We start from the raw sequence: 17,217 nt of genomic DNA, 5'->3' as shown, positions 1-17,217 counted from the left end.
TTTTCTTTTTACATTTTATAAAAAAATAAATCGGGGAATGATTTCTGTGTCCAAGTGCTTCCTAATGGCGCAATCCTGCCAATGCATCAGGAGATTTACATCAGTTAAAATCAACAAAGGAAATAGGGGTGCTTTTCAACAATTGAGGTTAGAATCAACAGCTGTTGGGGTTGCTGAAGCCAAAAATGAACCGGATAAAGTGAAAAGAAAGCGGAAATTGAAGATAACAGACAGCGAAAATCCACCAGAATACCTCCTGAGCTACTTCAAGACTGCCAAACAGAAGAATATTCTCAAAAACTTCCCACCAAACTATTTCCAGAAGAAACAAAATAGTGCCCAACAGCAATGCATGTACGTCGCTGATGAATCTGTTGCGGAAGTCATTGCAAGAGCTGTTGCTGCTTCCGATGATACACCAATTGTGGAAGTAAATCCCGGTGTTGGGATTCTCACGAAGAAATTGCTTAAATCCAGCACACAGAATATTCATCTTTTTGAGGCAGATGGGAATTTTATGAAAAATCTCGATGAGATTGTGAAGAACAACAGACTGAGGACTTCCCTGAAGAATGAGGATTTTCTGGGGATATGGAAGCTCACCTATAGAGACAAGCTGGATGGCGGTAATCGCATTCAGACACTCCTGGGAGATACGTTGCCTAAAAAGGAATGGACTGAAGGTGAGAATTTGGAGATTTTTTATTTAACTTTTTTTAAACATTTTTTAAAAATTCTTCTCAGGTCCAAATGCAAAAATAGTCGGTGCGACTGGATCGTCCAACTTCTTCAAGCACCTTGTTTATTCAATTGTCTACCAAGGTAGCCTCTTCACATTCGGACGATGCGAAATGTTCTTCATTGTTCCCCCATCAGTTTATATTGTGAGTAATTTTCTTTGGGCGATGTTTGAGGAAGAGAATTTTCAATGAAAAACTTTTTTTAAGCAATTAACGTGCTCGAAAGAAGCTGGATATTTGCTCTATAGATACATGACGGTGCTCTTTCAAATATTCTTTGAGCATGAATTCATTGAGCGAGTACCACGAAAAGCCTTCCTCCCATGGACACACGCCTACAATCACAAACAGCACAGCAAGCTAACAAAAGTGCAGTCAATTGATGAAGATTCCTTCTATTTGATACGCATCGTTCCACGGAGAGAGGTCTACGAGCTATGTTCTCCCGATGATATGCAGGCATTGATGTTTTTCATAAAGCAAAGTATGATAAGTCGGAGGAATTGTGTGATACCGATGCTGGAAAAATGGATTCCCTACTGTGGCCTACGACTTATTGCGCAGAAAACAGAGGAATGCAGTACGGGGGAAAATCCCAAGACGACAGTGGAACTTCCACAATTTGTGCAGCCTTGTCAATCAATCTCAAACACCGACCACCGTGGAGATTTCAATATTTTCACGCAATTTGGTGATTTGACGCCTTCGCAAATGTTGTCGCTCTTTCAGCAATTTCGCAATTGGCCAGAGTACAGGCAGAGCCCATTCTTGGCACTTATGGAGAGCAACCTTCTCAAAATGCTAGCAACACAGGAGGATACCGCTACGGTGTCGGATTTCACAGAAAAACCCACAAAAGAAGAATGAGAAGGCCGTAAAATACGTTTTTTGTTTGTATAATTTTTCTTAAGGAGTATTTTTTTAATTTCTTAGTAAATGTATAAATAATTAATTCAAGATGTGTGTGTGGAATGTAACGAGTGCTGCACCCGGCATATAATTTTTCTTTAATCTTAACTTCTTTTTATTGACATGTGCCATTTATTTGGCGTTTGCTGCCTTTTGCACAGAGCGGTACCTCGCCTTGAACTTCATATTGCTTAATTTCGTCTTCTGTGAAGCGATTTGGTATGTCCACAGAGAGCTTCTGGCATTGAATGTCCAATGTTGTCACATTAACGCCGACAACATTGCTCAACTCCGGTAGACGGCACGGACCGGCTGTGTGGAGTTCATAGCAGGCATTTTGAAATCTCACCTTCCCATCTTCGCGGCAGGGATTTGTTGTGCATTCGGGCATCACCTTGCCCCGTCTGAGGATAAGCATTTGATTTTCCGGGCAGGGACCCTGGCGGTAAACCAAGTAGCACATACTGTTGTCCGGATAGTAGACATACCCTAAAGGAAAGAAAGAAAATTCATTTGCAAAAAAAAGCTCAAGATGAAAGCTTATCCCTGCTTACCTGGCTTGCAGTCACACACCCACTCATCAGCATGATCTCCCGGATACAGATATTCATTCTCCTGACACCTTCCTGGCACGAAAATTGGCTTCCTATTCTGTAAAGTAATGTAGGTCAATTAATTTTATCACATCACACTGTGAATCCCCTCCTCGCCCGAGAGATCTTTAAAATTCAAATTTATGTCTTCCCTATTGTTTTTGTGCACAGAAGAAGAGCTTTTTCTCGGAAATCGTTGCTCGTGTAGCTTCTTAATTAAATTCACATTCGATTCCGGTTTTTTTTTGTGTGACGCGTGGTGATTAAATCAAAGTCTCAAAATAATTTCTATAATACATTATTTCAGACTATTTAACTGAATGGAGAAAAGAGATGGGTTGTCAGTGAAATTATTGCACCGAGTGTATTTACACGAGCAATGCGATTTCTTGGCGATAACCCGAAGAAGACAATCAATGACCTCATGCCCATGGGAACTGACCTGTGAATTTTTCATCGCTTTGTCCTCCTCACTCTCACCGGGATACCCAAAATCCTGCCCCAGCACTCCCACAGCCACCACTGAGAGCACAATGAGAGCCTTTAAGTACATCTTTCCTCGCAAATAAAAGAACAATAAAAGAATGTTGCACCAGCAAAAAAAAAAGTTGAACGACAATCTTGCCAGCTCAAGTGCTCCAACTCGACTGATCTGGCTCTCCCAGTAGTGGCTGGCGCCTGTGGAAGTGGCTGTGTGGTGGATGCTTGAACGAAGACAAAACTTTGCATGTAAATATGGGCATTATGTGAGACAGAATCGGCAAAAATCAGTGGGAATTCCAACAGATAAATGGGTGTAGTTTATCGTTGACCTGCGGAGATTGCTGAATATATATTTTAAAATTAAGATTGCATTCATGATCTCAATTTCCTTTATTTTTTTTTTAATTTGGCACAAAATCTAAACTGACGCTCCACATAAATTAGATTAGAGGGGAATCTAATTAATTAATTTAATCAATTGAGAATTCTTTTAAGAGAAGCTTCTTAGAAAAGCATAATTTTTAGAGCCTTCCCCTTGGCACAGATTTTAATTTATGATCTCTATCTCTCTATTGGCGCCTGGATCAGGGTCTAGAATTGTTTTTGCAAAATTATTTAATGCAAAAATTGTTGCAAATCATGAAGAATTTATAAATTGAAAGACGAAGCAATTCGGAATATGTTGTCGTTCCTGTTCAGCTATGCATTCCTACACCGTTGGTCCGATCGCGGTGAAATTTGGTACAGAGACTATTGATACCAAGCGGTTTTCACCAACGACTTTCATTTTCCCCCCAGAGCTCCCCTTCGTAGCGCCTCCATATAATTTTCATGATTTTTTTTGCGATTTTTGAATTTGGCGCTTTTTTGGCACTGTTTGCTCAAGAGAAAATTAGATGGATGTATTTCACCGCTAACCGTCTCCCTCACACATTCGATTTTTCACAATTTTCTCGCGTTTCCCGCCGAATTTTCCAGCGAAAAAACCCACAAACCCTTGGAAAAGGTGCAGGGGACCCCAAAGAAGCCAGCCGCGGCAGGAAAAGTCAGAAAATTGCATAGAAGCGAAGAAAATTGGCTTAAAACACCGCCGCCAAATGGTTTCGGCGTAGTACTCCAAATTTCCAATAATCCACAAAAAAATCCGGCGAATTTCGCGCCCAAATCACTGAAGCTCCCCGGGGCCCTCCTAAGCTTTTCCAGTAACTTTTGGCGCCCCAAAAATGAATTTTTCATCTCATTTTGGCGTAATCACAAAAATACCTCAAATTTCCTAAATTAACCCCATTCTCCCCTATACGAGTTAAAAGAAAAAGCTCCCCAACGAACTTTTCAAGCTTCAAAATGTAAATACATAATTCCATGAAGTCAGCTGCATATGGCAAACATTTTTACGAAGTTAGCGGAATATTCGGAAGAAAGAAGAAGAAAAAAAAACTTCTTGTTTTTATTTTGTAGAAAAAAATATACAAATTTTGCCAGTGCTGATGGGAATTTGCGTGGGAGATGGGCTAAAATCTACAATTTGTGTACCTGTTGTTTGTTTTACAAGCAAAACCCTTTTTGTTTGCAAGTGAGAAAAAAATATGTCGATTATTTGCACAAATTCCACGTCTGTGCGTGAAAAATCGCAGCAAAGCCATCAAAGAAGGGAAGAATCCCAGTGAAAAAAGAGAGATTACGGCCAGCACAGTGGTGCCCCAAAGGAGTGTATGGTGGGTGTGTGTAGCACCTGATTTTTGGGGATTCTCCAGCAGAGTGAGAGAAATTTTGCAGCAATATGTTTACGAAAAAGTCCCATACTGATGTGAAAAAGTCCACCCTGAAGATTCAGGACTGCAAGAAGGACTCCCAGACGCGCCTGAGGCATCTCAAAACCATTCTGGGTGAGTTTAGAAATCGACGCGACCTCGGGCGGAGGCCCCATTTGTAGGTGGATGCTACCTTTCCATGCATTTTCTCTCACCTTTTTTTTTTTTGAATACGTGTTCAATCAAACCAACATCGCACTCACACACGCAGGAATGTGTGAATTTTATTGTTAATTCTTCTTGTATTGTGGCGAGCAAACACCTCATGTCCAGCTTGATGATTTCATACACCTTGCCTCGCAATTCCGCTGCCCTGCACCGCGCGGAATTTTCGTTCTCACACAAGAGCGTTGCTTCTCTCGCACGAAAACAAACAACTTCCTGGAACTCTCTGTGGCGGCGTCGAGCACCCGATGTTGGCAACTGCGGCAGCTTCTGCGTGTGCTGCTTTGTACAATTCTCGTTTTTAATTTGCTCCCAAGTTCAAGGGGGCCCTGGGGAATACATTTTAATTTAATTTGGAGCGTCATTCCTCCGAGAAACTTTCAGCTGTGTGTCTGTTTTGTTTATCCGTTGAGATTCTGGATAGTTTTTGGATGCTGTTGTAATAATGGAATGCTTTCGTATTTGTTGATTAAGAATATCCAACTGTATTACTTACTTACGCGTCCTGACCCTCCATGGAGAAGGATAGGGCCGAATCCTATTGTATGCAACTTGAATTTTTCTTATAAGAAATTTTCCCCTAAAGTGACCAAATGCTTATTCCTGGTCTTAACTTCATAATTGTCTCCAATTTTAGTTTGGGGTTCCTTTCAGGTTTTACTTTTCCATTAAAAAAAATATTCTTATAAATTAATTTAAAAAAAAATTGGGGAAGTGAAACGTGGGATTTGGCCCTTGGCTCGCGCTTGCAGACCTGAGAAAGGGGGCTTTTGTCTCCGCGATGTTGTATTAATTAAAAGTCAGGAAGTTCCAAAGGCCAAATCCCGTGTTTCAGTTCCCCCAAATTAAGTAAATTAACCGAATTCACCTCCAGCCAGAGGAACGATGGATCCTCAGGCTCTGTGTCTGTGCCCTGTACTACCATCCATGCCCCATTTGTATGCAAGAAGGAAATCAACGATGTTCTGTTGTTGTCTTTCAAGTCACCGGCTCTTTAAATTGGATATATTTCACAACAAATGAAGATAACCAATAATTTAGTTTTGTTTGCTTTATATTAATTTTTTATACCACTCTAGCTTTTTTTGTGTAGATCAAGGATGAGCTCAACTTCTATAAAAAAATAATTTTTAGACCTTTCAAAACTAGTCAATCTCCCGATAATTTTCCTCGCGCTTATTTTGGTTTTGAGCGTTGATATATCCACAAAATGTTATTTCAAAGTTTTTAACTTTTACGCGCCTGACTTCTTCTTTTTTTTTTTTTTTAATCAATATAAGCCCCTAATGGAAGAAGGGAGTAAACGCCCTATGATTTCATATGATTTCATATGTCGTTTACTCCCTTCTTCTATTGGCGGCTTCAAATCTAACTCTGTCAAGTCAGTCTTCTTCTCGGAATCTTGTCTTTGCAGTCCGTAAGAACATTTCAGCAATAATATTTAAACCAAAAATTGATGGTTCTTTTTGATGTTCTTAAAATGCTGCATTTTTCAAAGCTTTTCTGTGGTCGCCCACTTGCCTTTGGGTTTTCAGATTTCCTCCTTTTGAAAGGGCACTACACTCTTCGATCGGCTTTTGAGGTCGTCCTCTTTTTTTCTGTCCAGAATCACACATATCTACACCTGCCAGGATACTTTTGGGGAGGATTTTACCTTTGGAGTATATGTTTAATGAAAAGAGATTAATGATCTTCCTTGAGACTATTGGGGGCTTCTTTGAGTGTAGGTACCTTCAATGAGATATAGTTGAAAGAAATATTACTTGATATACTTTGTCTTGGGAAATTGTCTCTGAATCGTCACCTGTCGATTATACACAATATAATTAGTACTGATCCTCCGGATCGAAGGTGCGATTTTACTCTTGGAATTTTTCCCAGGCTGCCGCAACACTTTAATTATCAAATTTTTCTTAGACCGACGTAGGATAATGTATACAAAAATTCTGAAAATCGCTTTTCCATTGGTCAACGTCAGAAGCTCTATCAAGTTCTGGTATGATAACCAACTTCTGACGTTGATCTGTAGAAAAGCGATTTTCTGAATCCTTATTATGTCTTTTTGCTTTTTTTTTAATAACCAAATACTGATCAAAACTTAGATTACTTAAACTGCGAGCGGCTTTTTATGTTTTGCGAAAATTCTATCTCGCTGATGTCCCGAATGGCGTTCAAAACGACAAAATGTTGAATTAGAGTCAGTTAAATGGTAAACTTTAGAAGGAGGAACGCCAAATATTGGAAAGGGAACTTCAAATATTAGAATTACCTAAACTTTAATTACCTAAATTAACTTGAATTACCTAAAGAATTGTTGGAAAACTAATTAAAGAATATCTTAAATATCCAAAGTTTTCTAATTTTTATTTTATATTGTTTATTGAAAAGATTGAATATATAATTTTTAGTTGTTATCTGCTGCATTTTAAGTAGCCTAACTGGTTTTAAATTAAAATTGCTAAATTCACTAATAGATGAATAAACTTGGCGATTTGTTTTCATTTCTCAAAAACATTCATGAAAAAAAATTATGCGTTTCAATGTGAATCATCGCGTGGAATTGCCATGATTCATTTAGGCTCTGCAAATATGAATTTTTAAAGCAGAACAAATAAAAAAAAATCATTTAGACTTAAATAATTTTGTTTTATGAATTTTTTCTCATTATATTGAAGAATCTCTGAAAGTTTTTTTTTGGAATTTTCTTCATGAAGCAAAACTCTTTTTTTTTTTAAGAAAATGAAGAATAGCAAAGAAATTATTGGACTTTATTGGATGAAGTAGAAAGTTGGTGGGCAGAAATGTTTTATGGCGTATTAAAAGTTATTCATTGGATTTTATTTATAATTAGTTAATCACTCTATATGGAAATTAATCAAATTTACCGAATTGCAACGTCCAAGAGCTCTTAAAAAATAAATCATTTCTGCTTGTTTGCTGTTTATATTGCATGCGAGTAAATATTTACTAATTGAGCACTTAATTGCTCATTTACAGAAGAGCTCTCTAAACAATATTTTGATAAATTCTTTATCAATACGATTTTTATTTATTCTTCTTACCTTCTGTTTAACTTTTTTGATTTCTCTTGCAGATCATGTGGATTTGGAGGAGGCAAAGTCTCTCTTTGAAAGCAACTACAGTCACGTGTACTACGTCCTGTACGACACCTTCATTCAAGCTGAATCAAATTTAAAACAAAGAGGTAAGGTGGACGACAATAATTTATTGCATAAAATGTAGTGAATTTGAATTTTGTTAGAATATAAAATAAAAATTAATTCATTTTCAATGCTGCCTCCGCAGAGCTCTCATTTCATATTGGTAAATGATGGCATATTAATGAGGTTTGCAGGTGTTTTGAGAATGTTTTTTGTGCTAATTTTCCTTGTTTTAAATTCTTTTGGTAGTTCACAAAGCGCATCGTGAGGAATTGGATGGATCACTATGGCTCCTTGGGAAGATCCTGTGTTTGCTGCCGGAGCTGATTGCAAAGCGCTGGCAATGTCATTCGCTGGGGAGGATAATGAACAAGTTACTTCATCCTGGGAACAGCGTAAAGCTCCGTCGGGAAGGCGTGAGGTGGGTTGATTGCACAGATTGAGCGATTGAGGAGAGCAAAAGAATGAGCCAGATTTTAACGACGGAACTGTCGTTGCAGGTATTTTCTGCTGTGGTACCAGGCAATGGGGGAGAATGCTCCGCCGCAGGTGCACACGATGTTTGCGGATTTGGTGCCGGGATTGAGTATCCCCCAGAAGGGTGCTGGTTTGAATTTGGACACCGAATACGCCGCAACGGACATTCTGAATCATCCCAATATGAAATTAGAAATGGGAACGTCTGTTTTTCACGACACCGGCATCCATCCGGTGCGGAGCCCTGAGATATCGCCCCTTCTGCCGCCAGGATCGAATGAACGCACCGCAGCTCCGGATCCACGCGATGGTTTGGAGATTCTCCTGGATTGCATGGTTCAGGCCACGGGGTGCATAAAGTGGCGCGAGAATACGCCCCAGAAGCACATGCGGAGCTTCCACTTCCTGCTGAATCGATTCCAGGAAGTCTATTTGCCGGTATTTTGTCCCAATTTCGATCACACAACATCAATTTATGAGCCCAAATTGGATTTGCCGATGATGCGAACAATCAGCCGGCGCGACGAGGTGATGAGCTCGTGTGTTGTGGTGCTGGTGAATTGGATGTCACGATTCACACACGAGAAGGGGGCACACAATAGAATGGACAGTATTGCCATGGAGGAAGACATTGGTGAGAATGCGAGTTTACTGTGGAATCTGCGTCAAATGGGCTTTTCTCAGGCACAATTGGTGCGCGATGTGCTCTACTCGACACGTGAGACTGTTAATTTTGTCCACGAAGTCTACAGGCAGGCCTTCCTCTTGGGCTACACATCTAAAGCACAAATTGAGGCAATAAAAATTGCAATAGCCGTATATCGGGATTGGATGAGTAACACACCACCGCCATTCCTCCTGGAGCCCAATGAGGATGGTGGGCATGGGGAGAAGGTGCACAGGAATCAGAGACTTCGCACGGACTCATACATTGGTGCTATCTACAAGGAGAATCTCATTATTCGTGCTGGACTGCAGAATGTCTTGCAGGTGTTTGTTACGCATGCATCAAATGTCTTTATGATCCACACGGAACAGCTGAACATAATCTTCCAGTCAAAATCACGAGATATAACAACATCAGCACTGGATGAGCAGACGGACATTTGCAAGAGAGTTCTCAACATCTATCGCACCATGGTGATGAATACGCGAATGGATGGGAGGAGTTGGGAGCAATTGCTGATGGTTCTGCTGCAAATAACTTCCGTCATTCTCAGTGACAATGCATCGAGTTCGAAGAAGAACACCCTGGGCGGGAGATTGGCTCAGCCAATCTTCCAGACTCTCATTGTTACGTGGATCAGAGCTCATACGAATGTGCACGTAAATACAGCCCTGTGGGAGAAATTCCTCTCGGTGCTGTCGTCGCTAACGCACAGGGAGGAATTGATAATTGAATGGGATAAAACAATGCAGACACTGACGAGGGTTCTTGCAAGGCAGGTGTACAATTTAAATCTGCAGGATTTGCCCCTTGATCGTTTGGCTGAGAGCAAGGGGAAGAGAAGACGTGGAGTGTCAATTTGGCAGCAGAGTGATCAGCAGAGTGCTTGTGAGGGACAAACGACGCCGAGTTCGTCGAAAATTGAGCATGTTGACGAGGGGGCCAATGGGCAGCAGGCCAGGGAAGCTGGGAATCAAGCTAGAAGCATCCCAGGAACACCGGCTCTCAATCGTAGCTACAGCGAAGGTAGTTTGGCACCCAATACAAAGCGCCTCAGGAGCCGCAAACGCTTGAAACATCACAAAGTACCCCCACTTCCGGTGAATGTTGAACACTCCCTCAGTCGTATGCTCTCCAACACTCCAACCAATTTAAGTATTAGCTCCGAAGCTCTCAACACATCCCGATCCATTCAGGCAGCTGGTGGGGAATCCAACACATTGAGGCGAGCTCTCTCCCTGGACTCCATTCGACCACCCGGCGATGGGGCGAGGTGTGATGATAGTCGCCACGATTCCCGGAGTCCATCCCCAACAGCCTCCAGTGGCATTGAGGGTGGTTCCATTAAGGATTCCCCGTTGCAAATTGATATGATGACCGGGGATTCATCGAGTATTGATACGCAAGACGATGGCAATGTCTCCAGCGACCGGAGATCCATCCTAGCTGGTGGAGCTGCCAGAGGATGGCTTCCGGATGTAGCGGCAATTATGTGGAAGCGAATGCTCGGCGCCCTGGGGGATGTGAATGAGATTCAGAGCCCCAAATTGCATGCACAGATCTTTAGGCATTTGGTGGATATGACGTCGAGCTTGATAAAGATTCGTCTCAATCAGGGCATTACGAATGACAATCAAACAACCCCACAACCACCGGCGCTTGTGCCCCCTATTGGACTGATAGCACCCTGGTGCTTTGGGGCCTTGGCGTTGGATAATCAGTATCGCGAAGGGAAAGTCTGTGCGCTGCAGCTGCTCTGTACAATGGTGAAGAATTCTCAATTGAATGGAATGACGCAGTTGCCACTTTTCTACAGTGCCCTCCATCAAGCTCTAACGGGTGTAGATCGTGAGTTGGCCTACACAGCTCTGCGTTTTCTGGGTGGACCACGCTTTTTGAGTCTCCTTCTACCGGGGCATACGCTTCTTTTGCTCGATTTGGTGCATGCATCCACCGTCCTGATAACATCATCAAATTGCGGAAGTCATGCACCACGTTCGGAAGTTGCTGGGCTCCTTGGATCGCTTCTTTGCTTCCCAAAGACATCCCTCCCGAAGCCAGTGCTCAATCCATCTGGCCCCCATGTGGAGTTGATGGAGTGTCCGGATCTCCAGGAGCACGTTCTCAATGTCATCATGCGCTGTGCCCGCCGTGAGCCAACATCCAAAGCCAGATGCATTGCAATTGCTGCCCTGGGGCAGTGGATTGTGCAGAATTTATCCAATTTCTCCGCATTTACCGCCACTGCGTCGGGATTCACGCAGCAAATTCCCTCCCAATCGTCACAGCGCCCAGATGGGCAGACTGTGATCAATCCACGGATAACGGAAGCTGTGCAAATTATCCTTCAGGCACTTCAATTCAAAAATCGAACAATAGCCCGCATTGCGTCGGAAACACTGAAGTTGTGCGCGGAAAAGGGGAAGTCAATTGCAAAGATTGAGCGTCTCCCGCAGATGATTGTCAATGCTCTGTGCGTGGCGTTGGAGATTCAGAACACCAGTCATCCCAAGGAGAGTGATAAGGTGGTGATAAATTCCCTACTGCTCTGTCTTGGGGAATTCTGCATGCAAACCCCAGTTAAGATTCTCCAGGAGACGTCAAATGGTGCCGATGGGGGGTGCACGCTTATTATGAATGTTCTCCGGGTGTTGCATCACATTTCCACGGGAACAAAATTCGATCGGGTGAAACTCCTCACGGCTGATGAGGATTTCGACATGACAATCACCGTTGACGATGCCCGGGAGCATTTGAACAATGAGCCAAGCTACCAAACGACGGAAACAACGCAGAATTGCCTCTTTGCCATTCGATTGTGCGCAAAGACCGTTGCAATGCATCTTGTGACGAATTTGGGGCATTTTCCCATTGGAATTGGGGCATCACGATTGAGTTCAATGGTGGATGAACAGGATGATTTGAGTTTGATGCCAAGTAATGCTGCTCCCGTGCATGCCAGGGAGTCCATTGATTTGGGTACGCCACAAGTTCTAACAGCACCGAATTTGCAGCTTTTCATGCTGAATAAGAACCTCGTGGCGAGTTTTGTGGAATTGCCAACGCTCAAACTTCCGGGTGGTGGGATAACGGCGGGTCTTGTTACGGCTGATCGGCAGGTGCGTCTTCTGTTGCGCGATATAAATGGTAAAGCATGTTGGGATGCATCAGTTCTCTACAGAGAGCCACGCATGCAGCATGGTGCAAGTTCACTTCGGTTCTCAGATCAACACAGCTCCCTCTCATCGGGAATTTCGTCGCAAACGAAGAATTTTGGGGGTGGAAAGAATAATTTTATGGTTTCCCTGGATCCACTGACGTCAATTGTGGGGATGCCATTGCCCCCAGTTAGGCATACGCTGAGGCATCGTCCACCGGGTCAACTACCCGTTGCAAGTGATCTCGAACCCGATTTGGATCAATTAGATGATCTACTGCAGTATATTGGGCACACAAGTCCCGAATGTTTGGATGTCAGTCGAACCCCATTGAATACAGCTGGTCCCACACCCGTTGGGAATAACATTGAAACACAAGCTATATCAATTATTCTCAATCAGAAAAACATTGAACAGGACTACATTGCAAGGCATAGTAGCTTCAGTTCAGCCCTCAGTGCGTGCAGTGTCTCCCACAATGTGCAATTTGATAGTTTCACAGATGAGAATTTGGAGGATAGTGTGAGTTCAGCCGGGAGAGGGGATCCACCCTTTCACTACTGCAGACTTCTCTTCAGCCATCTGGGGCTGGCTAGTTGGGAGAAGAGGCAGAGAACGAATCTTCTGACGCGCACTGATAAACTTCTGCGTGAACTTCGGAATCTTGATACGCAAAAATGTCGAGAGACGCACAAAATGGCCGTAATCTACGTCGGAGCGGGGCAGGAGGATAAGAATAGTATCCTCCGGAATACGTGTGGAAGCAGCACGTATGAGATGTTTGTGTCGGCTCTTGGGTGGGAGATTGAACTTGAATCCCACAATGGTTTCCTCGGTGGTCTCCCACGAACGGGATGTGGCTCAACGGCACCGTACTATGCAACACCTTTCCTCGAGGCCATCTACCACGTGGCCACGCGAATGCCCTCCGACACCCCAGAGGCGATTCTCAACAAAACACGCCATCTGGGCAATGATGAGGTGCACATCATCTGGAGTGAGCATTCACGCGACTACCGCCGTGATATTCTTCCCACGGAATTCTGCGATGTCCTCATTGTTGTCTATCCGCTGCGAAGTGGCCTCTTCCGCGTGACGGTCAATCGCAAAGCTGACGTCCCGTGGTTTGGACCAATATGGGATGAAGCCGTAGTTGGGGGTGCATGCCTTGCGACACTCGTTCGAGCTACAGCCATCAATGCCAGTCGTGCCAAGAGAACTTCACTTAATTTCTATCAACAGTTGTAAGTTTATTTTCCTCATTTTCCTTCTGTTTTCTCGAAAATTTTCCTTTTTCGTAGGTAATTCTTCTTTTTTTTGATTAACAGACTTTAATTTTTCTTCTATTTTGTTTCATTTTTAAGAGAAATCTAGTTTTCAAAATGGCGCTTATTGTTGGTGGCGTCCTTTTTTGAAATACGAAACGATATTGTTCACGTTTTATAGAAATGGCGTCAATTCTGAGAACGTTTTCCATGTTTCTTAAACAGAAACCATTGAGAAATTAAAAATAAAATTCAGAAACGAAAATTGAAAAAAAATTCCCTTTCAAATCATTTGAATTCTGTCAAAATCGACTGAGAAATACGCCAACTAGATTTTTTTCAATTAAAGAAATAACGGTGAAACCGCCATTTTGAGAAGATTTTAGCTGTGTTTCTTTCAGACACAGCTTTTGTGTACCGAGCAAAATCGAAAGTCGTCAGATCGGGCTCAAACTTGGGATGAGCACGAATTAGGGTCCCTACATTCCAAAAAACGTATGCGCCAAAAAATTTTTTTTCCGGCCGTCCGGCCGTCCGCCGTGGTTCAACCATACATTGCAAGAGAACGGTAATAGATAGAGACTTGCGGTAAACGGCAAAGTTTAAAAGTCGACTGGAAGACGTCCGATTATGAAGTCAAATTTTACCCCCCACCCCCGCGTCCACCATTTTGAATAACCTCAAAATTTTGTTTTGCCTATATCTCAGCCCCTGTAATAGCTAAAAATCTGAAATTTTTATATGTTGTAGGGGCCATCAAGACCTTTTCAACGATACCTCATTTTCGAAAATCGGTCAAGCCGTTTAGTCAATATGGCCGCCACAATTTTTCATCGAAAATCGACCATAACTCGAAAACGGCTTGACCGATTTTGATCAACTCGGGCTCAAATGAAAGCTTTCAACAAACCCTACAACTCTCTAGAACATCCGAAATTTCAAAAGTGACCGCTAGGGGGCCAAAAATCGAAAACAAAATTTTCGATGAGTTTTCGATGAATATCTCGAAAACGCCATTATCGATTTGCTTCATTTTTTGATATGTTATAGCTGACCATATTATCTAGCTACATGCCAAAAATGAAGAAAATCTATGTCTCCGTTCTCGAGATATAGCCTTCCAAAGTTGGCATGTCATATCTCGGGTTCTACAAGTCCGATTTTGATCAACTCAAGTGCAAATGAAAGGTTTCGTGAAGCCCTACAAGTGTCTAGAACATTGCAAGTTCGAGAAATGACCACGAGAGGCGCTAAAGTCAAAATCAAAATTTTCGAAAATTTCGAACTCGAATATTTCGAAAATGCCATTATCGATTTACTTCACATTTTAATATGTTATAGTTGAGGTTAAGACCTTTCCAACGATAGCTCAAAATCGAAAATCTATGGAGCCGTTCCCGAGATATGGCATTTTAAAGATTTCTCGGGGGATGAATTTTCAACTTTTCCCGACTTTGCGCGTATTTAAATTAATTTGCGTTATAGTTTGCTCTCACAAAATTGGTACACTGAAAGAAACACAGCTCTCGTAAGCTTGGTCAGCTTACCAGTACATTTTAAAAGGTTTTTACTCAAAATCTCAGCTTCTATGGAAACTAAAACAATGAATTTTGAATATGTTTTACAGAATAATATTTTTTTGGCAAAATCAAAGTGAAAAAGTAACAATTTGCAAAAGAAAATTCTTAACTCTTTAACGTTCTTTGGGTTATAGGTTAACCCAAACGACCCAAACGTATAACGTTAAATTTTAATGAATTAAATTGTTTAGAAGAAAATTATTAAGAAATGATCATTGAAAATATTTTTTATCAAAAATGAATATCCTGAAGAAAATATTGAATATTTCCATATTTCACATGGGCGTCAAAGGGTTAAAGTAAAATTGGACATACTCTTAATTTTTTTTTATATATATTTACGCAGCTACGAGGAGAGGCACAGATCGCTGGAAACAGTGGCATCGAGGCATAAAGAGAGTACAACATTTGAGGAATTTGCTGGACGGGTTTTTTCACCAATTCAATCATCTACGGTGCCCACGACAAATACTTCTGGGAATCCAGGAGGTGCACCACTAGCAGCTGCCCTCATTGATCATCAAAAGATCGCTTCAAAGAGTACGTTTAGCAGGAAGGAGGGGGAGGAAATTCATGACGTTTATTAATAATTAATCTCCTTTCATTGGCAGATTGGATGCAACATTTGGAAATTGGAGGAAGAGAGTCAAACAGTCAACAGAGTGCTGTTAGTGGCACATCAGCAGAGAATCCCTCACCACGGCCACTCCGGAAGATTACGCATCCCTTCAAGGGGGGCATAAAGAGGGCATCGGTGCAGCATCATCATCACCAACAGAGCACCCCTCCGGATAGTCCAACACTTCCGGGGAGGAAATTTAAGTAAGAAAAACAAAAACTAAATCTTCAATCAATTAACTTAAAAAACAATTCTTCTCTGCTCTCCAAGACTTAACTTAAATAGTGAGAAAAAAATTTAAAAAAAAAGGGTATTGTGGGGGAATAAATAAATTCTCTATTTTAATTCTTATAAAATGAAAGATCAAATTCGATGTCTATACGAAGCTAAAAAAAATCTATCTAATCTTGTTGTTCACTGAGAGAGAAATAATTGTGCGCAAGGGTGGCATTTCTAAAATTATATTACACAACACACAGAGACTTTTAAGATGCAAGAAAAAAAGGTAATATAAATTTAAACCTAAACGATCAATTAAATATTCCAAATGAAAAAAGTTATTAATATTGTAAGAATCACATGGACTTATTTTAAAGAATATTTGTATTTTTCTCCTTTTTTTTTATTAAGAATTTATTTCGTTCAATATTTTATGTATTTATTTATAGTTGAAGCTTTATTATCGCATGTTTTATTTTTATCACTTACAATTCGCACTAATTCATTTCGTTTTAATGGAAAATTCAAAAGAATTGCGTTCTCTTTTATTTAAATATGGACAAAAAAGTATTATATGTAATTTAAAGAAAAATGAAAACTTACGTTTTTTTCGTCCAGTATTCTTTTTATTGGTTTGTTGGAGGATATACTTGTCTATCGAAGCAAACACAAAATAAATGTTAAAGCTTAAAAAAATAAAAATCTATTAAACTTTAAGAAACTTTATTTCATTATTAGGTATTTAAAGAAAAATTAACATTTTTAGATTTTTATTTCTGTGGAGAGAGTTAATTTGAAAAAGTTTAATCGTCACCTGTGTCCACTCGATTCACTCGATCTATTTCAAGAGGAAAAGGGGAGGAAAATCACAGTCCATTGAAGAATTCGTATGAAAAATCGAAAAAATCAGTTTTTTCCTCCTCATAGATAATCTTCAATCTTGGACGATATAGCGGCAACAAATGTTTACAATTTGTGCGTTGAAACCTGTTGTAATAAACTACAATCGTCAGGACATGAGGTCTTCCTTTCACAAACTCCAATATGCGGTTAATGTGCTCTTCATTGAATTCTTCAGAAATCTTAGCACAATGAGGTACATAAATGTGCTTAATCAATGGGGAGAGCTCGATGACACGAATCAAGTCACTGACTGAGATGTTACTCCCGGAAATATGTAGTTCCTGGAGAGTGTTGCAGCAGGAGAATCGAGTCAACAAATGCGAAATACCAATCATTTTTAGTACCTTCAACTTCTTCAGATTGGCTAGAGCTGCTTCGACGTCGTCCGTAAAGGATTCGGTAATGGCTGTTTGCGAGATGTCCAGGTATTCGAGGCGATTGTGCGCTGAAGTGGCCAAAAGGAACTT

The 17,217-nt window shown here is 41.1% G+C and overlaps 4 protein-coding genes across 5 annotated transcripts in view; 3 read left to right on the top strand and 1 right to left on the bottom strand.

The window, feature by feature from the left end:
* LOC129790073 (luciferin sulfotransferase-like) overlaps positions 1-17,217 on the top strand; it is a 767,385-nt gene that overhangs the window by 136,272 nt on the left and 613,896 nt on the right. The gene's annotated exons all lie outside the window — the stretch shown is intronic.
* LOC129789739 (dimethyladenosine transferase 2, mitochondrial) lies at positions 38-1,749 on the top strand. Its single transcript, XM_055826771.1, has 3 exons — positions 38-683; positions 745-884; positions 948-1,749. Exons 1-3 carry the CDS (start codon positions 38-40, stop codon positions 1,605-1,607), a joined length of 1,446 nt encoding a protein of 481 aa, XP_055682746.1. The 3' UTR covers positions 1,608-1,749.
* LOC129790339 (uncharacterized) lies at positions 1,621-2,902 on the bottom strand. Its single transcript, XM_055827820.1, has 3 exons — positions 2,685-2,902; positions 2,204-2,300; positions 1,621-2,138 (listed from the first exon to the last, which is right to left on the bottom strand). The coding sequence occupies exons 1-3, from the start codon at positions 2,793-2,795 to the stop codon at positions 1,765-1,767; spliced, it is 582 nt and encodes a 193-aa protein (XP_055683795.1). The 5' UTR covers positions 2,796-2,902; the 3' UTR covers positions 1,621-1,764.
* The window catches only part of LOC129788207 (probable Rho GTPase-activating protein CG5521), a 626,970-nt gene continuing 613,896 nt past the window's right edge, over positions 4,144-17,217 (top strand). Inside the window, exons 1-7 of one of the 2 annotated variants that reach the window (XM_055824272.1) lie at positions 4,150-4,611; positions 7,796-7,906; positions 8,008-8,025; positions 8,112-8,283; positions 8,363-13,408; positions 15,356-15,549; positions 15,621-16,585. In XM_055824272.1, the coding sequence (XP_055680247.1) occupies positions 4,506-4,611; positions 7,796-7,906; positions 8,008-8,025; positions 8,112-8,283; positions 8,363-13,408; positions 15,356-15,549; positions 15,621-15,835 (5,862 nt within the window). In that variant the 5' untranslated portion in view covers positions 4,150-4,505 and the 3' untranslated portion in view covers positions 15,836-16,585. Of the gene's footprint in view, positions 4,612-7,795; positions 7,907-8,007; positions 8,026-8,111; positions 8,284-8,362; positions 13,409-15,355; positions 15,550-15,620; positions 16,586-17,217 lie in introns of both variants that reach the window. The other variant, XM_055824273.1, reaches the window with a different exon arrangement.

The sequence above is a fragment of the Lutzomyia longipalpis genome, chromosome 1 (genome assembly GCF_024334085.1).
Source record: "Lutzomyia longipalpis isolate SR_M1_2022 chromosome 1, ASM2433408v1".
Lineage (NCBI taxonomy): Eukaryota > Metazoa > Arthropoda > Insecta > Diptera > Psychodidae > Lutzomyia > Lutzomyia longipalpis.
Note: the sequence above shows the minus strand (reverse complement) of the source record. Positions and strands in the feature narration are given on the sequence as shown.